Source organism: Octopus bimaculoides, chromosome 6 (genome assembly GCF_046866305.1).
Source record: "Octopus bimaculoides isolate indiv1 chromosome 6, ASM4686630v1, whole genome shotgun sequence".
Lineage (NCBI taxonomy): Eukaryota > Metazoa > Mollusca > Cephalopoda > Octopoda > Octopodidae > Octopus > Octopus bimaculoides.
The window spans coordinates 41,988,113-42,013,364 of record NC_142933.1 but is presented as its reverse complement, the minus strand read 5'-3'; the positions used below and the strand labels follow the sequence as shown (position 1 = coordinate 42,013,364).

The window sequence follows — 25,252 nt, the reverse complement described above, 5'->3', positions numbered from 1 at the left end:
GATAACCTCTCTAACATTGGTACCACAATAAAATACAACTGCTAATACACTGTAATGTGGTTGGCAAAAGGAAGGGCATCCAGCCACAGAAAACATGCAAAAAAATTAAATGTAGGAGATCTGGTTCTAAACATTCTAGGAGGGTAGTAACACCAAATAAGAACAGACCATAATGACCAATCCAATACACCAGAAAAGTGGACATAAAATGACAAAAATGAAATCTGTTTGGAACGCATTAATAGGAGCGGTAGAAGAGGTTGTAATGAATTACAATTATCTGGTGATTAGTAAAACATACCACATATTGCTTGTGTATGAGGAAAACTCAAAGTAAGAAGATAATTGAAGAGTGGTCACTGAATGGTGGTAATGCAGCTAATCCTCATCATTATTGTTTAATGTTTGCCTTCCATGCTGGCATGGGTTGGACAGTTTGACCGGAGCCTGCACCAGACTTCTGTGTCTGTTTTGGCAGGGTTTTTATGGCTGGATGCCCTTCTTAACACCAACGACCCAGTGGAGTGGACGGAGTGCTTTTTATGTGGCACAAGCACAGGCAAGGTCATTTTTGGCAATGTTTTTACAGCTGGATGCCCTTCCCAATGCCAACCACTCTACAGTGTGAACTGGATGCTGTTTACAAGGCATCAGTTAATCAAACACACTTTTTAAGTGAAATACATAAATCAATAGAAACAGAGTAAAATTTAACCAAAGCTGCATAATATTTATATAAATACAATAACAAATGTGAACATGTTTCTTTTTGCATATTTCTACATGCACTATCTGATTCAACTTTCAAACTTTATTAGGATCTTCAGAGACCACATTTAACTCATTCTGTCCCCCCCCCCCCCAAAAAAAAAAGAAATATGTAACGAATGGCTTTATAAACCCACAAAATACGGTAGCATAAGCAAACTAGAAATTCCAATATGCATATTAGTGCATTTATAGATGTGTAATTCCACCGAATATAAAATGAAAAAAACAGAGAAATAAAAATAGACTAAAAACATATGTGATTATTCTATTTACAATGGAAACATGTTAGGAACCCCACCACCACCAAACATTTACTTTAAAAAATTGAAAGTCTCATTCAATTAAAGTATCCTATTAATTTGATGCATTCTTCAGATTAAGTAGTATTACTGTGGATAAAGTTCTAGACTAAACATTTGTTATGCACTTAGAGCTGCATTCTTAACATGAAAGGCGTATACCATAAACTAGTTTTAAAAAGGTTAGACATTTTAGTTGAGTGTATTAATTGACTCAAACAATCCAAACAAAAATTTCTTTAATTCTTTTAGTGGAAAAAAAATAAAATTTTTTTTAATTCTGAGGTTTTTATCTACTTAAAAACTAAAATAATTTCTATCTAACTATGAAAGACGAATAAATGTTTAAATAATTCTTGAAACCAATATATACTGAATTTAAGTATTTCAAATTCTAAGACCTGATTAACCCTTTTATTACTATATTTGTGATGATATACACTGCTTTTGTTTCAATAATTATGAAAATGATGGGGACTTCAGTAAAATAATTTTATTGTTATTAAGCTGGCGTTTGCAACATAACATGAAATTTTGACAGAGGGTTTTAATTTAGATCACTTTATAACACAAGGTTTGTACTATAGGACCAAGGGCAGTCCCAGGTAGGTTGGTATCAAAAAGGGTTAAATCGTAGTAGGCATCCATAAAATCAACTCACCATCTTCAATAGCATTCTTCACTGCTCGAAGGCCATCTCTAACGGCATCCTTGATTTGAACAATTGTATGTTTGTTAGGTCCCTTAATAAGAATAGTGACGGACCGAGGGTTCTTGCACTCCTCAACAAAAGTAAATTTGTCTTCACCCTAATAATGAAAGTGTAGCATAAAATGATTAATAAAAATCTCACCCATTAATTGAAATCCGACAAAAATACTCTCACAAAATATTAGAAAAAGATATCTATCTATCTATCTATATATTTATATATCTATATATATATATATATTATATTATATGTATACAGTATGAAAGATAAAAGTGAAATTAAACAGTTTTCATTCACTCAAGACTTACCACTGCTATTGTATGAGAGTAGGCTGAAAATTTCATAGGCTGACTATGAAGGAGTGATGCTAGAGCTGTGAAATCTTGCATGCATTAATTTCAACCCTTCTTAATAACTTTGTTTCCTTGAACGATTCCTAAGCCAAGATGAATGCTGGCTTCATCACTTTGAGCCAGTGCTAGAGAGACAATCCATGCAGTGGAAACACTCCTCCTCACCTGCTCCAAAGAAAGACTAAGGTTGTTTCATCTGCAGTGAGGGTGATGGCCTCAGATTTTTGGATGTAAAAGCATTGTTTATTGACTATCTTCAAAACAGACATACCATCAATGGAGAGTACTGTGCCAACTTGCTGAGATAGTTACTAAAAGCCATCGTGACCAAACACCCTTGTAAACTGATGAAAGGGTCTTGTTTCATCAGGACAATGCTCCAGCACACAGTCCTTGATTTCATAAAACGTGTCCTATCATCACTTTTAAATGGTTGACATGAAAAATATTTGCATGCTATGAAAGAATGAAAATTCATGTAAATACTTCAAACTAGTACCTTAATTTCAATATATTTAGCCATTGTTGAAGTATTGATCAAAATTTATATAATATATTCTTCTTAAGGCATTATCAGAATGAATAAAGACAATACTATAATTTAAACATCCCCATTAAAATATCTTATTACAAATGTTATTGACAAATTCACTAGGATTTGAAGATTTCAGTGCATCAAGACAGTCCGCTTTCAGTTCTCAGACAAATCTATTTCACTACACTTAAAATGTTAACTGTGTTCAATATAGTGAAGTGTCAAACTACTGACAACACATTAACTCTAGTATGACTCTAGACGAGGTCAGACACTGATGCTGATAACAGGTTCTGTTTCATCTCAGTTAATTTCAATAAGGCTGTCAGTTAATTTCAATAACAGTCCATAAGTAAAAATTACTAGACACAGCAGGCTTGTGTCCTGAGCTGTTGTAATCTAGTTGTAAATATCAATTGCATAATCTCATGCTGTCAGCTATGAATATACAATATTTTACCATTCTTTGGGCATAATATATGTGGTACCTTCTCAAACACTTGTGCAAACTGACCCAGGCATATTTCAAAAATGAGTTATATATATATATATATTTAGTTTATATACAGAGTATGTCAAAAGTGTCAAGAGTTATCACATACCAGCACATGTTCATAAACTATACCAGCAAAACCAAGACAATCAACTGTAAGGTCATCTAAACTATTCATAGCAGAGCCACCACAGGCCAGAACTAGCCTGAAAGAAAGAAAATTCCAGTAAATCATTGTTATTTTCAAAATTCATAAACGGTTTTAATTAAATAATTATTGTTCTTGTTTCATCAAATCTTAGGGGTAAGCTTTAAAGAATTTCATAAAAATAAATAAAAATGAACTCGATGTTTTATACAAAATGTTACCTTTCCATATTCCTGCGCTTAGTTCGTCTTACAGCAACAATGCCTTCTTTGGCTAAAAGGTCCAAAGAAAATGGGTCAATGCCCTAAAAAATAAATGTTTACAAGAGTAAATTAATGTCTGTGCAAATAAAAATATAACTCTTAAATTTAATTGTGTAACAGCTTTTAACATGAACAATGTAATGAAAACAGAGTATATCATCTTGATGATGTAATATCTGAATACTAATTAAAAAGAATGCTTTTCTTTTAATTTTCATACATATATAAAAATGATGATGATGTCCTAACTCATGCAACTATGAAAGAACAAATAAAGAAATGAAGATATTAGATTAATATGAATATATGTATCACTGGAGTAATAATTACCCTGCTCACTAAGCATAAGCAGGGTATTGTAATCACTTGTCTTTGTGTTTGCAAAATTACTGGAAAATGGCTGAACAGATTTTCATCAATCAGAAGTGGTCTTTGGTAGGTTGGTATTACCATCATCATTTCGGCATCAGTTGGATAATTTGACTGGAGCTGATAAGGCCAGGGTCCACACCAGGCTCTGTCTGCTCTGGCATGGTTTTTATGGCTGGATGCCCTTCCTAACACAAGCTACTCCGCAGATTGTATTGGGTGCTTTTTATGTGGCACCAGCACTGGTATTTATTCTGCTGTGGCAGACAGGTCTTCTTCAGTACAGCAAGGCACCAAATATCTTGGTTCTTTGCTATCTCCTTTGTAAGGCTCTGTATTTTGAGACTGGCCTTCAATACTTAAGTCCCATGTCTTTCTGGTTCTCCCCCTTTCACAAGTTCCATCCACTTTATGACTGGCACTTTGGTATGCAACTGTTAACCAGAAAATATATCTCATTTAACGTTCACTTAGTCATGTTCGCAGAGGTCAAGCAAAAGTTTTTTGAAGCAGATTTTTTACAACTAGATGCCTTTCCTCATCTGTTTCTAAGCAAGGTAATATACCCCTCTGGCCAGATATACTTTTCATGGAAGACTGGAAACAAGCATCATCACTTGATGTCAAGACAAGAGTACACCAAAATATATATATATAGGTACAGGTGTGACTGTAGAGTAAGAAACTTGATTCCCAACCACATGGTTTGTGGTTCAATCCCACTGTTTGGCACCTTGGGCAAGTATCTTCTACTATAGCCTTGGGCTGATCAAAGCTTTGTGAGTGGACAGAAATTGATAAGTAAAATTGTAAAAATTACATATAATAAAATGCAAAAATCAGACTAAGTTGAAATTTCATAGATAAATATATTGTTCTAAACACAATCATAGAAACTCAGATATGGGTGTGTGTCTTTGTCCCACCACCACCATTGCTTCACAACCAGTGATGGTATGTTTATGATATATACACATCATTAAATGGGCAAAAACATTTTTAAAATCAAATTAAAATAACACCCATAATGCAAAGAATTTTCCCAATACAGAAAAAGGAGACAACTCCAAAATCCGAAAATATTAAAAGCATACAAAGTGAGTATGATCTTTAAGTACAGCAAGAGGGTTAAACATGTTTCAGTCCAATTAGAGCTCCTCAATAAAGTATGAACAAAACTAAAATAATGACAGAAAAATTCCCAGAAAAGACTTCTGCATGAAGAACAGTGAAATGCAGGCTAACTCCATCGATATGTTTTAGACAATGACCACTGAAAACGCTCAATCAAAATTACAAATTAGAATGTTGTGGACCTTAACAACAATTCGTAATAACATAAGGGAGATAACTGAAATCTATATTGATTAATTTTTTTTTTTTTTTTGGCTCATAACAGTAACTTGTACATAATTACAATAGCGTAGACTACCCAGCTAAAGAAACGGCACTCTATATCCGTTATATGCAGAGTTGTATATTCTGACTAAAACAATTTACTCCTAGTAACAAAGGTTTTTATTAGAAGGTTGAGTGCAACGCCCGTTTGTGAGAACAACTGACAGAAGGATGGGTTCTTTAAATAATTTCTCCACCAATTTTTTTCCAGATTCAGTCCTGCTGAGTGGTACCTTGGGCAAGTGTTTTCTTCTATAGCCTTGAGCAGACCAAAGACTTGTAAATGGATTTGGTGGATAGAAACTGAAAGAAGCCTGTCATATATGTGTATATATCTATGTGAGTGTGTTGTTGTGTTTGTGTGTCCCCCACCACAGCTTGACAAACGGTGTTGGTGTGTTAACGTTCTGTAACTTAGCAGTTTGGCAAAAGAGACCAATAGAATAAGTACCAGACTTAGAAATTAAAACAAAAAAATCTTGGGGCTGATTTGTTCAATTAAAAGCCTTCAAGGCAGTGCCCCAGTATGACCACAGTCAAATGACTGAAAGAAGTATAAGATAAAATACACTGCATTTGCACATTTCCAAACACCATTTTTGCTATTGAACAACTGTAATTAACCCTTTTAATATCAAGCTGCCTGAGAGCCCTTGGTTGTTTGATACCAATTTCCTGTTTCAATGCGAACTGAATTAAAACCTTCCATCAGAATTTCATGTTAATTTATGTGCCAAACACCAGTTTAAAAGCTGTTTTACTGAATTATTCAGTATTTTCAAAATTAAATTGAAACAAAAGCAGGGTATTCCAAATGAAATATGGTAACAAAATGGTTAAAGAAATACTTCTAATGATTAATTAGCATATCAAACTAAAATTAGAATATTTCAAGTTTGTTTACTACTTGTTTGTCATTGGACAGCAGCCTTGAAGGGTTTAGTCAACACTGACTGGGGCATATTTATTGATATCTTTTTGCCAAGATGGTTAGTTACAGAGGGCACAAACAAACCAACATTGGTTGTCAAGCAGTAGAGGCAAAGATGCATGCACAAGCACACACATGCTTCCAGTTTCCAGCTACCAAATTAAGTCACAAGCCATGGGTCAACTTTTAACTATAGCAGAAGTTAATTGCCCAAGCTGCCTTGCAGCAGGACAGAACCCCAAATCCCATGGTCGTGAACTTTTTAACCAATCAGATATATTTGGTTTTTAGCATTTTATGTGTGTTGTAGGTGCATAATCTATCATTAGCCAAGTCTACTAAAGCAGTAGAATTATGTGCCTTGTTAATAACAGCTGATAGTTTGAAGCTCTGATAATTTAATAAATAGTTTAGCACATTAACCTCATTCACAGGAAATGCATCTCACATTATTAAAACAAACTTACCTTTTGGTTCAGAACCACAAAGCCCTTGTTATTGTTGTCACAAACTTTCCTTTTCAGTTCAATGATCTTTTGTACTCTATCATCAATAAATTTTCGTTCAGCATCTACAAGCTTCTCCCGCTCAGCAGCACTTTTGTAGAAAAATCCAGAGTTTACTTCTCTAAAAGCATTCAAACAAAGAAAAAAAAAAAAGTTTCACCACTCATCAAAAGGTTACATCAAAAATGCTACATTCAACTTAGTATATGTAAATTTCAAACTGATGTAATAAGTAAATATATTTTAAGGTAATTAAACAAAAACTGTATATTTACATAAAATACATGACAGGGAGTAGATTTTAATAAACAATATGAAAACAAAAGCTACTTACGTCTTTTCATATTCCAGTGACACATTGCAAGTTAATATGTAAGCATTTTCTACTTTCTTCTTCATATCAGGATGTCTTGCTCCATGGTCCATGACAATACCTCTAACAAGTCTGGAAGAGAACAAGTGGTCAATATTGCAATATTCAATTAAGCATTTCTATTAAAAAACCCATTCGCAGCATTCAGTATGATTAACATATCATCTTGTACAATTAGCATATTATTCAAAAAGCAAACATCTAAGATTTATTCATGATGGCTGTAAATATAAATGCTATCATATACAAGAAAGCTGGGAAATTGTACAGAGTATTTGAGTAAAAACCTAGTGGTTGTTTTGTCTCACATGTAATAAAACAACATGTTACACATGTAATAAAAACCAAAGAAATAAGCCACCTTGTCCATCTGCAGCTAAACTAGTTAAATCTATCAATGGAGGGGGGGGATAAAATAACTAAAATGTTAAGATATTTGATAATTGTGTTACTGGCTGTGTTAATATAGCATTCATTTTGTAACCACATGACCTCAAGTTCAATTTCGTTGTGTAACCCCTTGGGCTTATTGTAGCCTTAAGCCATGTATGTTTGTCTGATAACTTGCATCCCAGTTTCACAGGAAGGTGCTGAGCTAAAACAGTGACATTTGGTGACTTTCTTATGAAGTTCTGCACTTTTAAAGACAACATTATCAAAAGTTTGTCAATGATCAGATTAATACAAAATAACATACATGATCATATAGCAGAAAAGTTGGCTTCCCAACCACATGATTTCAAGTTCAGTTGCACTTGAGGCACCTTAGGGATATGTCTCTTACTATGGCTCCAGGCCAACCAAAACCTCAAGTGGATCGAGTGTGTGGAAACTGAAAGAAGTCCATCAAATGTATATATTTGATTTGTATATGTTAGTGATGCAAGTGTATATGTGATAAATGAATGTGTGTTTACATATTCTTCAAACACTTGTCATGTTCTGTTGTGTCGTCTTTTGTCAAAAATTAGTCTACTGGCTTTGATCCTTCAGAGACGAGCGAAGAGATCCCTTACTTGTAAAGGCAGAGGCTAGAGACAAAAAGGATATCCAGCTGTAAAACAACACCTAGATAACACATTTATCTAACCCATGCTAGCATAGGAAAAAAACATAAAAACTAGTTAAACTTATTACCAGGCACATATTTCACCACAAGTTTGTTTTTCACACTACTGAAACATTAAAGACTGTCAAAAAAAAAATTAATAAATAAAAAAGTTAACCTTTCACAATTTTGACAGAGATAAAAAAAAATATTTAGATTTTAATTGCTCTAAACTTCAAATTTAAAAATTTCTTTTCTTTCAGAAAATAATACAGTATTCAGTGTAGGACATTATAATTTCTATAAAACACTGAATGTTGAATATGTAAGATTCATAAAGGGAAGTAAACACGCATAATACTCTACGAATTACCCATTATCAGTAATAGTTTACTATTTTGTTCAGTACTATAACAAGTTATTTTTGGGAAAAAAATTAGATTCTGAATTTGAAATCTCAATACTGAACTTCAGTTTAACTGAAATAGATTCAAGATGAATAGTCAATCCAATAATAAAATAAATAATCACTCTTTCTGAGCATGTTTAATGAACCAGTCTTACTCCACCCCATCTAATGTTTGATCTCATAAAATAGATCCATGCTCCACCTTTTCTACATTCACAGCTACACTAACTGCATTATGAAAAAAGTTTTTGCACGGTTTTCTTTTCGCAAATCTGTATATATAAAAGGCAGGAAGTGTGTGTGTGTACGTGAATGTAATTTATGCACATCCACAAATTAGCATGCATGTTGCTCCAATTTTAGGAGGACATTCGTCATGACTCTAGCTGTATTTACGTCAACTTGTTTTTCCCAGAGGCACCAGTGAATAGCAGTAAAAATAAATTTTCAACCAAATCTTTTAACGATTTTCAAGTCGGAGAAATCCACCAATGTTTACAACAGGAGTTAATTCCCCTTCTAGCGACGAGTATGTTTTTGTTAAGACTTTTGTTGATATACGGGCAACACATACATACGAACATGTATGCGTACAAAAAATATGTATGCAATTGGTGTACGTACGTGTGTGTGTGTGTTGCCCATATATATATATATACACACACACACATATATATATATGTATATATATATATATATATATACACACACACACACACAGACATACTTAAGACTTAATTGTGATCCGCTTGTGATACAGAGAATCGGGAGCCCTTTTGGGCATTCTATCTTCCTTGCTGGAAGGGTTCCCACCTCATGGGCAAAGAGGGGTTAAGATGATGGGGGTGGTGTTTTCAAAGGGCTGGCATGTGTAACCTGATCACCTCTGCTGATCAAACTCCCAACCCATGCGTTTCTGTCGCGACACTGATTCTGCCCAAATTTGTCGTCAATGTTACTTAGTTTGGTTTGAAATAAAGAACTTGATTAGCTTAATAATCCTAACTTAATCCCGAGCAAAGCTGGGCTATACTGCTAGTATGTGATATTTTCCAAAAATTATTTGCTTAAACAAGTGGTTCTCAAGCATTTTTTTACCTATGGACCCCTTCAATTCCTATTTTACTCTGGTGGATCCCTCATAGCCCCTTAATGTCTAAAAATTAGTTTTATAGATACTGTTTTCAAAATTTCCTATTTTGTTCACACATCATCAACTTGTGTAGGTTGAATTATATAAAACATAAGAGAAAGAAACCTAATTGTTTCTTGCTATGCATACATCTAAATCAAAATTTTTTCATGGACCCTTACTATATTACTATGTGTACCCAATTTACAATTTTGCATGCATGATCCCCTGTTGAACATCACTGGCTAAAACCAACATATCCTCAGTTCCTTTAAGCTTTATAAAATGTTCATTTGAAAAGTGACCCAAAAAAAAAAAAACTGAAAATAGAAATATTACATGAAGTTAAAAAGGATAAAAAAGAAAAAATTACATTTTAAAACAAATTCTCTTCTACAACATTTACACAAAACCAAACTAATGAAACCTACAAAACAATGATTAATAGCCAAGAAACAATTTTCAATTGCTGAAAACTTAATTAAAATTTACTAACGTAGTATCCATATCAGTCTTATGTTTCATTTCCATCATTTCTACCATATGTAAATCAATAGCTTCATTAGGTTGCTGGATTGCAAGAACAGCATCAACAATTTGCTGGAAAATAAACATTGACAAGAAAAATATCAATACTAACAAGAGGACTGAAGTAGATTTTCTATGGTTAATATACATATAATTACACTATGGAACAAATAAACCCAACCATTACAGATTTACATAATTCAAATTTTTGTTCTTTAGAAGGTAACACTGTAGTGAACAGCCCCTTTCACCTAAATGACTGAAATTATTTCAGATTGCTTTCTCAAATTATAAATGTGGAAGTAGAGAATGCAAAAATCTTGTGGATATTGTGTTGCAACTAAGCAGATATCAAAATTGTGAAAGTTGACTATTTCTGGATGACATATAGACAGTATAGTGAAATGATTATTGGTGACATACAAAATTTGAGCACTTCATGTGTAGAAGTGGTTAATCTGCTCTAGAGAGATGAGTAAGAGGTGAGAGGTGAGCTATGCCTTTTGCTATTCCCAGTCTATGAAGAGAATAAAAAAAAAATCACCACTATAATTTATTTCTACATGTATGGGTCTATGTTAGAAACTAGTCATATATCATCCAGACTAAAAGATTAAAGGACTACTAAATGCCAGACAGCAAATTTGATATTAATGAAAATGTGATACTGCGAAGGCACGAATAGTTTGTTTACTACGGACACATGCTTGAAGAGGGGATCTGAAGTTGCTTGTCTTTATGTTTGGTGTGCAGGTTGGGTATATAAAATATTCCTTTGTTTACTGAGACAACAAGATTTACAAAGAAGGCTAAATGTTGTCAGTTTGAAAAAGTTTTGTTACTTCATATAAAATTGGGATTGATATTTTAGCGTGTAAAGAAATTTTTCTGCTTTATGTTTCCAAAGATCTCTGATGGCAAGCTCAAGGGTGGTATATTTTTTGAACTTCAAGTAAATGCAATGATGAAATCAGAACTTGGAAGAAGAAGGAGCAAAGTTGAAATGGTAATTTGGCATGCATTTTGCAGGGTAATTCATGGAGTTATAAGGATTCACAAAGCTCCTAACTACAGAGTTTTGATGACAGTGCTTACTGAAAATTATAATTACATAAGATGCCACACATCTACATCCCTTAGTATTCAGACTAATGCTTATTCATTGATACTGTCTTGAATTATTCATACATTATCTTGTAGCTTGGAGATGTCAATGATGTGATTGCTTATTTTTAGAATGAAATCGTAAGGTAGGTTTGAGAGGCCAGGTCTGACCAGTTTGAACATACAATAGGTAGAATATTCAAACCGAATATGATTGGTTTAAATGATAACGGGTTAAAATGCATTTATTTCGTTTGCATTATTATTTATTATCAAATTTTTTTTTTTTTTTTTGTATGGAAAAGTATGACAGTGATAAGTACAATGAAAACGTTCACCAAAATATTGGATGTAAAAGAACCGAAACTGATGGGATACTGTTCTGATGGAAGACTATGATCTCTGTTAAGATAAAGTGCTTACAAAATAAAAGTGAACTCAAAGCAAGTTTGATTTTTAATTTTCAACACTTCCATATCTTCAGAATTTGTCAATTGTTTTCTCTAAGCCTTTCATTATTATTCTGCCAGAAACAGATTGAAAATTTTTGCTTTATAATATCAAACAGCCCTAAACCACTTAAAGTAACTCATTAATAGTTAAATGAGAATGTCAATATGAATCTTGTTACTACTTTCATGAAAACATGGTTTCACTAGATAAACAATTAAGTGCCCAACTTTTTTGGCATGGTATTTGTATTCTCTGGTTATTTTGGGGTATGTTTTATTCCCATTCTTATAATTACAATATCTAACATTCTATGACTAATAAAGAAAAGTGTACCACTTTCATATTCACAATTAATGATTCAGACTGAAAGGCTTTTAAAAGAAAATGCAGAAAAATCAAATAGAATATGCAACAAGTGTAACTACATGCATGATGGAGAACTGACAATTTCATTTCTGGTTGTGACTGTATATGGAGTGATATTGGTAATGATAATGCAAGTGAAGAGCTTCTACTATAAACAGAATAGTGTTAGGATTTTCTAGGTATTTTTTCTTAAAGACTTTTCAAAAGTGAAAGGATCCAGCTACAATCTGTCTGGTATCCTGCATGCCAGGATACCAGACATTTTATTTTATTTTATTGTAGGCATTAGAAAGCTGCCCAGGATCATTGACTACTGGAGTATGGATGAATCCCTTGGTCACTGGTATGTTTCCTGTATCATGAGGCAAACAAGGTTTTAGAAACTATGTTAATATTTGTATGAGACACTAGCAGTGTACCAATACATGGCGAAAGAAAATTATGATCCCTAATTTTCTATTTTCCATCCACTCGTTCTGAACACAAATGAAAATAGCACCCTTGTGAACCTTAATTACAATAGTTACATGGGTGGTGTAGACTGGATGAGTAAAATGATGAACTATTATCCAGTTGTTGGACTGAGGGATAAGTGGTTCTGGTGACTGGTTAAGTATGTAGTAAATATCAATATCATGTGTGTTTTACTATAATCCAAACTGGGAAGGCTATAAGTGATGCAACCATCTGCAGTTCCAAGCAAATGCAACCAAGTAATTGAGAGCAGGATAAAGAGCAAAAGCCAACCAGAAGGATGGCTATCCCTCAGAATTCATCTGATCTCCATAAATAGGAGAAGGAGGACAAATCAGTTGTAACAAAAAACAAAAAACTGTGCTGTGAAAGCTAACATTAGAAAAGGAAAATTCTAAGAGGATGGTCAACTAAAACAACTTTCCAATGTGCATTTCTGCAGAATTGCCTGATATAGAGTGGATGCTTTACAAGTTTTCATTACAGAAGAAATTTGCATATATGTACGATTTGATTTATAAACTAAATTTAACAAATTTACCTCATATCTTCTAAAATTTTATTTGCCTGTAAGGTGAGTGAAACATTGTGTGCGTGTCATTATGTATTCTTTTTCTGTTTTACACTGCGGCCATGCTGGAGCACCACCTTAAACGGTTTTAGTCAAAGAAATCGATCCCAGGACTCATTCTTTGTAAGCCTAGTACTTATTCTATCGGTCTCTTTTGCTGAACTGCTAATTTATGAGGACATAAACACAGCAACATCAGTTGTCAAGCAATGGTGGAGGGTCAAACACAGACACAGACTAATATGTATTCAATGGGCTTCTTTCAGTTTCCATCTACCAAATCCACTCAAAAGGCTTTAGTTGGCCCAAAGTTATAAAAGAAGACACTTGCCCAAGAACCATGTGTTTGGGAAGCAAGCTTGCCCAGAACCACGTGTTTGGGAAGCAAGCTTGCCCAGAACCACGTGTTTGGGAAGCAAGCTTGCCCAGAACCACGTGTTTGGGAAGCAAGCTTGCCCAGAACCACGTGTTTGGGAAGCAAGCTTGCCCAGAACCATGTGTTTGGGAAGCAAGCTTGCCCAGAACCATGTGTTTGGGAAGCAAGCTTGCCCAGAACCATGTGTTTGGGAAGCAAGCTTGCCCAGAACCATGTGTTTGGGAAGCAAGCTTGCCCAGAACCATGTGTTTGGGAAGCAAGCTTGCCCAGAACCATGTGTTTGGGAAGTAAGCTTGCCCAGAACCATGTGTTTGGGAAGCAAGCTTATTACCACACAGCTATGCGCACCTATGTAAGATATTCATTTTGTAATATTCTTTAAACATCATCATCATCATTTAATATCCACTATCCTATACCTGCATGAGTCAGACAGATAACTTCTAATCTTTCTAGTCTTAGCATTATGGTAAACCTTTTTTATGGATATTTTAGTTCAATTGAAAATTAACTAACGAGCACAATTCTTCCATATGAAAATGTTGTATACCCAACTGATTAGCTAATAACTCTTTTTCTATGGTGATACTTAAAATTCAAATAATTTTAAATTCCATTTGCTTTGAGAGAAAAAATTTGATTTACATTTATTTTAAGAACCTTTTGTGTTACCAAAATCACATTCATATGACAACAAGCAAAAATGTAATAGTTGCTTCATGAAACCCATCTAAATTCATAACTAGAATTTCATTAAAGTGGGTGTGTTTTAGATAGAAATATAAGTAACAAATAGAGTTAAATTTATTGTAAAATTTTGATGAAATTAGGAAACTGATTTCTCTCATAAAAAGGAATAGAAATGAAACCTACACTAAGACATAGGTGAAGGTTACACTCCATAAAAAATAACTACAAAATTGAAATATTTCTGAAAATATTGATCAAAGGCATAAACTAAGAACTGAGTTCAGCACCAAAAACTTCATAAAACTATTTGCACTGACTGGAATTTTACAATAAATTTGACATTACTTTCAGTATTGAGTCCCCAATCTGTAAATATTCCTTTATTAACCCTTTTGTTACTGTTTTTATTTTGAGATGCCGTTTAATTACTTTAAATATAACAAAGAATTTAGTAAAACAAATTAGTTATCATTCAACTAGTGTTAGGAACATAAATTGTGACTAAGGTTTGGTGAGGATTTTAATTCAAAACTTATGAAAACAAGACATTTGTATTCAGAATCAGAGCCAATTTCAGCCAGGTTGGTAATGAAAGGGTTAAACTTGATTTAAAATAAACTCAATTTAACAATCATAAATACAACAAAAGTTTCACTTAAAACTTGTGTAAATCAGTTGAAATGTTTTAATACAGATGATTTTTTAAATCAAACCATGAAAATAAGTTAGTATAAATTAAGAAAGAACAAAACATTAAAATACTTAAATGCATTATAATATCTTTAAATTTTAAGAGAGAAAATGATTTAGTTAAACCAAAATAAAATACTCAAAGTACAACAAAATAAGTTAAGACATGCAATATATGATATATTAAAAGAAGTGAGATGAAAGTAGTTTTATAGCTTTGAAGTTTAACTTACTTCAGCTAGATTGGCAGCTAGTTTATGATGAAGCTTGGTAAAAAGAGAAGTCCTAGCCACTTCGATGAGAGTGCTACGATCAATTTCTTTCACTACTTTCACTTCCTCTAAGACCTGTAAGGGTAAAAAGGACAAAAAGTTAAGATCATACAACAAAACAAAGTAACCCTCTCACAAATACCTATCTCATCAATCAACATGAAAACTAAAAGACTGAATGCTTTAAAACACGATTAAATCATTGTTTCATCATCATCATAATGTAATTTTCCCTGCTTGCATGGGTCAGGTGGAATTCATTAAGGCAAATTTTCTACAACCAGATGCCCTTCTTATTACCAACCCCAACCTGTTTTGCAGCAAGGTAATATTTCCTCATAACCATGTATGACAAGAAACAAAGGATACTGTTTCTGTAATGGTGATACTCATTTTAGAACTATCACACCATATCAAAATGTAAAAAGGGCGAAAGGGTAAAGACCCCCTTTGGTCATGAATGACCATGGGACTGCACCTAGAAAGTTATCCTCTGAGGCACAAGTCCGGGCAAGGTTGTTTTTGGAAGACCAGCAGTTGCCCATGCATACCAGCCTCCCCTCTCCATGTCACCAAATTTATCCAAGGGAAAGACAAAGGCTGATACAGCTTGGCACCAGTGATGTTTCAACCCACTTCTACAGCCGAGTGAACTGGAGCAACATGAAATAAAGTGTCTCACTCAAGAACACAACACAGCCTGGCCCAGAAATCAAACTCACTATCTCATGATCAAGAGCCCAATGCTCTAACCACTGAGCCATATACATGTGCGCACAATCTCTCTCTCTAGAGAGAGATAGAGAGAGAGATATGCAAAAAAAAACGAGCTTCTTTCAGTTTCTGTTTACTAAATCCACTGACAAGATTTTGGTTAATCTGGACTATAAAACAAGACACTTTTCTCAAGGTGTCATACAAGGAGACTGGAATTAAGTGGTGGGAAATAAACTTAATTACAGAGCCATGCTTGCACCCAATGCTAAAATACATGTATAGTGTGGAATATTGCAGTGTCCCTGAAAGTGAGTTCCAAGAAAAAATTCTGCAGTTATCAAAGAGGCTTTTAATAAAATTTGATTAAAATATTTTATAAAAAAAAATTGGTATTCACTATTTCAAATGTCTGAATATATATTTTAACTTAATGTAACATGAAAGCTTACATTAAATGAAAAAATTATCTTTAAAATGATTTAAAAATTGATCGCTACAAAATTAAACAAACACTATCTATGGAATAGAATCAACCCCTGCTCTTTTGATAGGGTGTATAGATACAGACAGGAAAAACCTTAATTCAAAATAAAATCTGAATATCTGCAGCATATTCATTGAAAAATAAAAATAAATAAATGTTGGGAAAGGTAAAAGCTGCCAGAAGGATATCCATAATTTAATCAGTTACCTTAAAATGGTGGGACAAATCAAGTTGCGAAAAAATCTGTGCCTAAATTCAGAGAACTTAGAAATGGAAAGCTCTCAGTGGTTGGTCAGTTTAAATGACTTTCCAATGTGCACTCTGCAAGACTGCATAATGTACAGTGGGATACTTTACAAGTTTCTATGACAAGATTATTGTATAATTTGATTTTGTTAAAATATTTATTTACCTCATTTTTATTTAGGTTATCTGCACTTTTGATTAATTTATATTTGTGAATCATTACTGTTTGTTTATGGGTACAATTTTGTTTCATATGTGTATGAATATTTCATTTTGTTGTTTTCTACAAATGTAAATTCTGATTATTTCATTCTATTTTTCATCTTTATGGTATACCTGTTTATGTACATTTTAGTTAAACTGAAAATTCAATGTGCATAGTTTTTCTAAATGAAGATGTCATTGCATACCAGGCAGAATATTAGCTAATTACTCAACTTCTACAGTGATGTTTGGACAAAATTATAAATTTTACTTTAATGTATTTATCTGTAATTAGATTTGTTTTAAGATGAAGTATGTAACAGATTTAAGAACCTTTTGTTAAATTGTATTTCAAAAACCACAAACATCTACTAAAACAGTTGTTTTAAGAAACAAGTCTAAATTCATTATTGGAATTTTAACCGAAACACACTGGGTATATTTTAATTAAAAATATAGCAAAAGAATGGTTAAGTTGCTACTTATCTCCAATATATTTTTTGATACACATGTGTTCAACAAAATAATTTTGGACATTTCTAAGAATATTCAAATATTTACCTCTAATGCTTTTTTCTTTGCCAAATTAAATCCCTCTGTAATGTGCCTGGGATGAAGGCCCTGAAAAAGTGAAATTAAACAAATTAGATTATCTGTAGAAATCAATTATTATTTCAGTAATAATTATCAACAGCAGGGTCAATAACATTATCTGATTTTTTTTTTCAAAAGATTATTTTAAGAATAGCAGCTAACACTATTCTAAAAATAAATTTTTAGATATCAACTAAAAAATAAAATATTCAAGAAATTTGTATAAAACTGCAGAAAGATTGTTAGCAACAGTAATAACAAGATCTCTTTAGAGTCTCAGATCATAGAAAATGACATTTTAGAGGCTTCCAAGATAATTTGCTAGGAATGGGAAGAAAAAAAAAAAAAAAAAAAAAAAACTAGTTTCAAATGCCCCAAGAAATATCTAAAAATCAAGATATTCTGCATTGAAAACATGAAGCATTAAAATTTCAAAGTCACAAAAGTTGAATAACAGCACAAATGAAATGTGTGAAGCCATTTTAGCAGAATCATTTTTGTGATAATGTTTCTACTGCAATAACAAAGTTTTATCAAATTAATTAACGAAATAAACGAATTTTGAAATTCATTTTTCTACTAAATTTATTCATTAGGTTAGACCTAATGGACTTCATACTGTGAGCATGATTTGTTACTTACCTCTGAAATGTAGAGCTCAGCTTGTTTAAGAAGTTCTCCAATAAGAAGGACATTCGAAGTGGTCCCATCTCCTGTAACATCATCCTGGGCTGTGGCTGCCCGAGCAATTAAAGAAGCTGTAGGATGTTGAATTTGCTATAAAAAAAAAAAAAGAAAAAAACATTAAAGAAAAAGAGAAAAGAATTTAGTGATTAGGTTGCAGATAACAATTTTCACATTTTATAATATAATATACTAATATATAAACAAAAATAAATCTAATGGTGTGAATGAGTGCATTTATCATATTTATCATGCCACATTGTATTTCAGTTTCAATATCACAGATCAGGTCACTTGTGAAAGGAAATCTTAAACTGTCTTTACATTACTTAATAAAAAGTGAATTATAAAATAAAAAGAACTTTGATTTTCAGTTTTCTGCATGTAAAATAAAAAAAAAAAAAAGCTATTTTGTAATGCAATAGAGGCAAGCACGGCTGTGTGGTTAAGAAGTTTGCTTTTCAACTATGCTGTTTTGGATCCTTTCCATCAGGAGCTGCTTTGGAGTGGCCTTTGAAAAATCAGGAACTTGTGAGAGAAATTTAGGAAACAAATTCAGTGGAAGCTCATCATCAACATCATTATCATTGAATGTCTGTCTGCCATGGTGGTATGGGTTGGGCAGGAGCAGGCAAGCCAGAAGACCGTATTAAGCTCAATTGTCTCCTCTGGTATGGCTTTTGTGGCCAGATGTTCTTCCTGACACCAACCACTTTACAGAATGTACTGGATACTTTTTACATGGCACAAAGACTCAATTGAGGGGAGACAGTTTTGTGCCAGATGATGAGAAATGAGAGTATGATAGAGGAACAGAAATAAGTGTCATGCAGTACAGGAGAGAAAAGATGGTGAAATGTGTTGGGCCAAACCCTCAAGTTACAGGAAGGTATATGTAAGTGGTACACAGGATTGGGTCAGGTGAGTGGGCAGGTTAGTTCAAGAAAGAACAAAAGGAGAATGGGAGATTACATGTGCATGTACATATGTGAGCATGACCTTGCACTGACACTGTATAAATAAGTCTGGTATCTCAGCTGTATGACACATGAAGATCAATGGAAGATGTTGGCATTAGGAAGAGTATCCAGCAAGATCTGTCCAATATGACAAATATGGCCAGACAGACTGTTGGTTCAATAAGGATTTTAATAACCAGGTAGACATATATTAATGCAATCTCAGAAAAGTTCTTTCAAGTCTTTGACAAGAAAGAAGTACAAGGCAGGATATTAGCAGGAGTATGAGGAGTGCCTGATTTTTATTGAAGAATTCTCACAAAAAACATGTGCACAAAACTTTGAATGTCTGCCAATTACCAAAACCATGAATGGCTGGTAGTAAAGACAACTTCTAAAACGGTCGTCCTTTAATTGGGCAGTAATAGTGTTGAACTCACCAGGGGCTGCAAATGTTAAAGGTGCTGGGTGTTCAGTGGGATAGTGATTTTTCTTAGAAGTAAGATATTTGAACCAGGTAAAATTCTTAGATTTTAAAGACGAGAAATAAATCTTTGTCAGGATCCACCCTTTAGCATTCTGATTACCCTGTCAAAGGTTATGCTTATTGACTTGAATTAATCATGCATTGTCTCACAGCATTGATATTTTTTTCTTTTATTTGTTAGTCATTTGACCATGGCCATGCTGGAGCACCACCTTGAGTATGAGTGGAACATTATGTATTGTGCAGAAACATGACTAAAGATATGCCAGAGTCTGATATTTCATTTATAAAAGTTCTAATATTCTTTAGTAAGCTTTATAAAAATTTAACATGAGGCAGTAGCTCATGCAAATATAAAGAGGCACATATAAGAAAATGGGAAATACACCACTGCACAAATTTAGCATTTGTTTGATGAAAATAATTATTCTATTTCAGGTTCAGTCCCATGGCATGGCACCTTGGACTTCTACTAAAGCCTCAGAGTGACCAAAGTCTTACTAGTAGATTTGGTAGACAGAAATTAAAGACACATGCATACATCCCCTTGTCTCGACATTGCATGATAGAAGAAATGCATTTCCAATCTTTCACGAAAACATGTCTGGTGATAGGGAAACTATTACCTAGCTTCACTCTTTAGCATTCAGATTACTGTCAAATGTAATGCTCATTGACTCGCCTTGTTTTGAATTAATCATGCATTGTCTCACAGCATTGATATTTTGATATTTTTTTTCTTTTATTTGTTTCAGTCATTTGAATGCAGCCATGCTGGAGCACTACCTTAAAGGGTGTGAGCTGAAGAGATCCACCCCAGGACTTATTCTTTGTAAGCTTAGCACTTATCTTATTGGTCTCTTTCGTCAAACTGCTAAGTTACAGGGGACATAAACACACCAGCATCAGTTGTCAAGTGGGGTGTGGGGACAAACACAAACATGACAGGTTTCTTCCAGTTTCCATCTACCAAATCCACTCACAAAGCTTTGGTCAGCCAAAGGCTATAGTAGAAGACAATTGTCCAAGGTGTAACACAATGGGACTGAACCTGGAACCATGTGGTTGGGAAGCAAGCTTCTTACAAGTATGACATTCTAGGGTATGTGTGGGTGGTTGCATCTGGTTGGTTTGCACATAAAACAGATAGAATATTCAGACTAGATATGGTTGGTTTAAATGCTGAAGGACTAAAAACAAGTGAGGGTTAGCAACAGAAAAGGCAACAGGCCGTAGAAAATCTACTTCATGCAAGCATGGAAAAGTGGATGTTAAAACAATGATGATGATGATGATGATGATGCTATGACATAACCCAAACTGGAGTGGTATTAATCTTAGTATCAGTAGTGCATAAAAAATTACACGGCCTACTGTCTTTTTGGAAATTAAAAAACTCTTGATTCATACAAAACAGATTCTGTGAGGATGATCTAAGAAGTCTGATGACCACATCATTTTATGTTCACTTTCTGTGCTAGGATGGATCATGACATCCTGAGTTAGTTTTTATTTAGGGTTACTGCTCTCGTAAATGGGCCAGAAAACCAAATTTTGCTTGTCTAGTCTATATTTGGCATGATTTGTCTGGATGCCCTAACACTAACTTACAGAGTGTATTGGGTTCATTTTATTATAACACCCATACTAGAAAAGTTGTTACACCCTTGGCCTGATTAACCCTTTGTAGACTGGCGGGGTGGAATTACACAAAAGGTCATTGTGACCCTGAGGAGGACCCTTTTATTTTGTGCATTTCCGTACTATCCAAAAAGCAATATTTGTTTAATCTTGTATATATGATTGAGTGCATGATACAGAAGAAATTTAGAACTGTATAGGTATATATTTGTAATTAGAAGGGGAATTAAAATATAATTTAATGACTGAAAAAAGCCTTTATTGAAAGAATTCAACATTTTTTTATAGCTTGGAAAGTTCTTTTTTTTTTGTAAGTGAATGGAAGAATTGCTTTTCAAATGAGTCACTCACCATCTCATGAAGAAGTACATTTCCATCCTTAGTTAATTTGATGTCTCCAGCACCAGATACCAACCTTAAAAGAAAAACAGCTCACAATTAATGATGCATATAATTTCTGTGTTGAGATATACACAATTCAGTAACTTATTGAAACATTGAAATTAATACATCAAAAAACTTTTCAGTCAATGCATAAACATATTCTAGTTGATACTTTTAACTTTAATCATCAAATTCACACTGATTCTTATTTACTTAATTATTTTTGCTTACATTATTTGAAAAATGTAACGAAACATTTAATGAAAAGACACTTTGATCAGTTCAATACTGATGAAAGTCCTCAAATAGAGGTAATTTTCATTTGATCACACGTGGAAGAAATATGACATGATTTAAGCGATCAGTTTCCAGATATACAATAACTGTTCTCATGAAATTGTGGAATGGGACAAAACCAAGAACAAAAGAGGAAATAATAATGCCTAATCAAGGAACAATAAATAAAAAAGCAAGGGGCATGTGAACAGTATTTCACTCAGTTTGCTGCAAAATAGGTAAACACTTTTTTTTTTTGTTTCAGTCAGATTGTAACCATGCTGGGGCTTTGCATTAAAGGATTTTAGTTAAATAAATCAACTCCTTTCTATTAAAGTGTGGTATTTACCCTAGCAACTTCTAAGTTATGGCGATGTAAACAAACCAACATCAGCTGTCAAGCAGTTGGGGGAGACACAAAGAGTGATAGACATACATGCATGTACATGTAATTTACGTATATACAGGGCCGACCAAAAGTCACATGACAGTAAATCAAAACAATTTAATTCCAAGATTAAAACAAATTTATTTTATGAGACTTTGCTAATAAATGGACAAATGTTGAAAAAAAAAACCCCAGTCATTTTAACTCACAGCATTCAATTATTAAACATTCATAATTGGAATAAATAAAATTGGTAAGTGTTGCGTAGAGGGACTGAACCTGAGACCACATTGTTGCAAAGTGAACTACTTAATAACACAGCCATGCCTGCACTTGTGTAATGTTAAGGAGTCTCTATGCAGGGAGACTCAACTTGTTAGAAATAGCAACTAAATACTCATAAAATCACATCTTATCATTTTCACAAAAAAAGATGGCATGGTTACAACTGAATTACTTATAAGAATGCTCAATCAAAGACTCAAATGCTTGCAAGAGTCGACTGTTAAAGACACCAAAAGGACAGGTGCATTGGTGGTGATATTAAAGTGGGCAATGAAATATGTCTATCATCTCCAAAACAGAAACATACCCTCCGACAGGCTTTCAAACAGTTTCCATCTTTCCATTTACTCACGAGGCTTTGGACTAATGCATAAGGGACTTGCCTAGGTGCCACACTGTGAGACTGAACCAGAGAGCACATAGTTACTGGGCGAATCAGAACACACAGCCCCTTTTTTCACCTATTTTCTCGTTTCATTGCTCGTTTTGTCAGTCTTCTCATACCTTCTAAAAATACCTCCTGTATGAAGAACACTTATAACAGGTTCCGTTTTTTAACGTGAACCGTTTCTTGGGTTTCCAAAAAATTCTTACACTTTACGCTTTTTTCAATCTGAACATTCACAATCTTCACAGGATATTTGAATTAACAATGCACAATATAATTAGCAGTACCTTAATTAAATCCACAGTTATTAATTTAATATTAGTCAGAGGGATTAAGTAAAGAAGGCTGTCATGGAAGCTTTTCCAGAGACAAAGACAGAAAAAAAGTATATACTTTTCATCAGAACTTAATATTCAAATGAGTTGTCTACAATGACTAGTCATGTTAATTTACCATGATCGGAAGTTCTGTTCCCAATAATTTTACAAAAAAGTATTGATGCTCTATCAGCGGTAGCTAAATGCAAGATTAATTAAATGGTGTCTCTAATTTAGAAAAATCCAAGATACAAAAAGATAACAGAAAATTAAGGGAAAATATTATTTAACAGATTAAGGCTACAATTATGAAAAAAAAAAAAAAAAAAGGCTGGGTTGGGGGTAAACAATGATGTTCAGAACATTAAATTTAAATATTTAATAATATAAGTTATATATTTAAAATATCTTTCATGGTTTGACTGTGATTTGAAAAATGAGACGATTTCGTAAAACCCCAAGCAATACCTGTCATTTTTTTTTTTTATATTGCTATAAACTGTTTTGTCTTTATAATACCATTTAGCCATCAGACAGAATTATCTTCATTGAGAAAAAAGATAAAATATCATAGAGAAAACAGGCGAGACATTTACAGATATACATATAATTAATAGAAAACAAATATCGAAATATGAATGGAAATAGACATGTAAAAGATAAATTTAGTAGAAAGTACCGCCGCACATGGCCGCCAGGATTTCATAAATCGCTCTCTCATAAAAGATATTTCTATTAAGAATACTGATGCAAACCAATATTGTAATATGTCAACTTCAAATAGAAATTGTAATATGTCTAACAAAAAGTGAGTGTAAATGTTAATAAGAGAAAAAGAGGCATAAGCACGTGTAGTAAGTACTTCAGTTAGAACATTGCCGGCTTCATTCTGGAAGATTCTGTATGAGATAGAAGTGAAAGAGCGTTGAGACAGAGTGATAAAAAGATAAACGTATACCATAACTTACATTTTAAGGGTTCCTCTAGGTCCGAGATTAGTCCGAAGAACATCTTGAAGACCTTTAGCAGCGCTAATGTTAACAGCAAGAGCCTGAGCAGCTCGAGCTACTTCGGCTTTCGGATTCAATGACTTGACGGCCGCCATCTTGCTAGACAAGAATGAGATCTGCTGACTCACGTGGGTCTTAGCGAACAATATCTGTTGGTTGGGATACGGATGCGCAGAAGAAACATATTATACATACGTATTTAATATATATATATATTTCTAACAAAACAGGCCGATAAACGGGAATGTGAAACTCCGAGTAACAGCCTTTTGTTATATTTCTGCTGCTTTTAAATAAAGTATATATATATATATATATATATATATATATATATATATATATATATATATATAATATATATATAACAGACGATATATATATATATATATATATATATATATATATATATATATATAAATATATATAACATTTTATATATATATATATATATATATATATATATATATATATATATTTCATACATATATATACACATGCACGCATACACACACATATATGAAATATATATATATATAAGATGTTATATATATTCATATATATATATTCTCATATATATAAAAAAAAAAAAAGAGCAGTCAGTACACTCTGTAAAGTGGTTGTGTTAGAAGGGTCACCTAGCCATAGAAACCATGCCAAAGATGACACTGCAGCTTCTTGCAACCCTGCAGGTTGTCAGTTCCCAGTCAAACTGTTCTACACAAGCCAGCATGGAAAGTGGATATTAAATGATGATGATGATGATATATGTAGTGGGTACCTTTAACGTGTCACCAACATGGGTACTTTTATGTGTCACACACACACACACACACACACACATATTGGCACATATTGACCTTGAACTCTGTTGTGCATGTGCAGTAAGTTTTAACATTCTAGCTCACTTCTGCTGTTTACAGCAGT

At 33.3% G+C, this 25,252-nt stretch overlaps 1 protein-coding gene across 1 annotated transcript in view; it reads right to left on the bottom strand.

Annotated features, from left to right (window-relative positions):
* LOC106869695 (T-complex protein 1 subunit zeta) overlaps positions 1 to 24,439 on the bottom strand; it is a 28,168-nt gene extending 3,729 nt beyond the window's left edge. Inside the window, exons 1-11 of the mRNA XM_089353792.1 lie at positions 24,287 to 24,439; positions 21,632 to 21,695; positions 18,152 to 18,286; positions 17,477 to 17,536; positions 15,226 to 15,339; positions 10,237 to 10,340; positions 7,113 to 7,223; positions 6,740 to 6,899; positions 3,533 to 3,615; positions 3,273 to 3,369; positions 1,732 to 1,879 (exon numbers count right to left, since the gene is read on the bottom strand). Of these exons, the coding sequence (XP_089209918.1) occupies positions 1,732 to 1,879; positions 3,273 to 3,369; positions 3,533 to 3,615; positions 6,740 to 6,899; positions 7,113 to 7,223; positions 10,237 to 10,340; positions 15,226 to 15,339; positions 17,477 to 17,536; positions 18,152 to 18,286; positions 21,632 to 21,695; positions 24,287 to 24,423 (1,213 nt within the window). The 5' untranslated portion in view covers positions 24,424 to 24,439. The remainder of the gene's footprint in view (positions 1 to 1,731; positions 1,880 to 3,272; positions 3,370 to 3,532; positions 3,616 to 6,739; positions 6,900 to 7,112; positions 7,224 to 10,236; positions 10,341 to 15,225; positions 15,340 to 17,476; positions 17,537 to 18,151; positions 18,287 to 21,631; positions 21,696 to 24,286) is intronic.
* Positions 24,440 to 25,252: the final 813 nt, after the last annotated feature.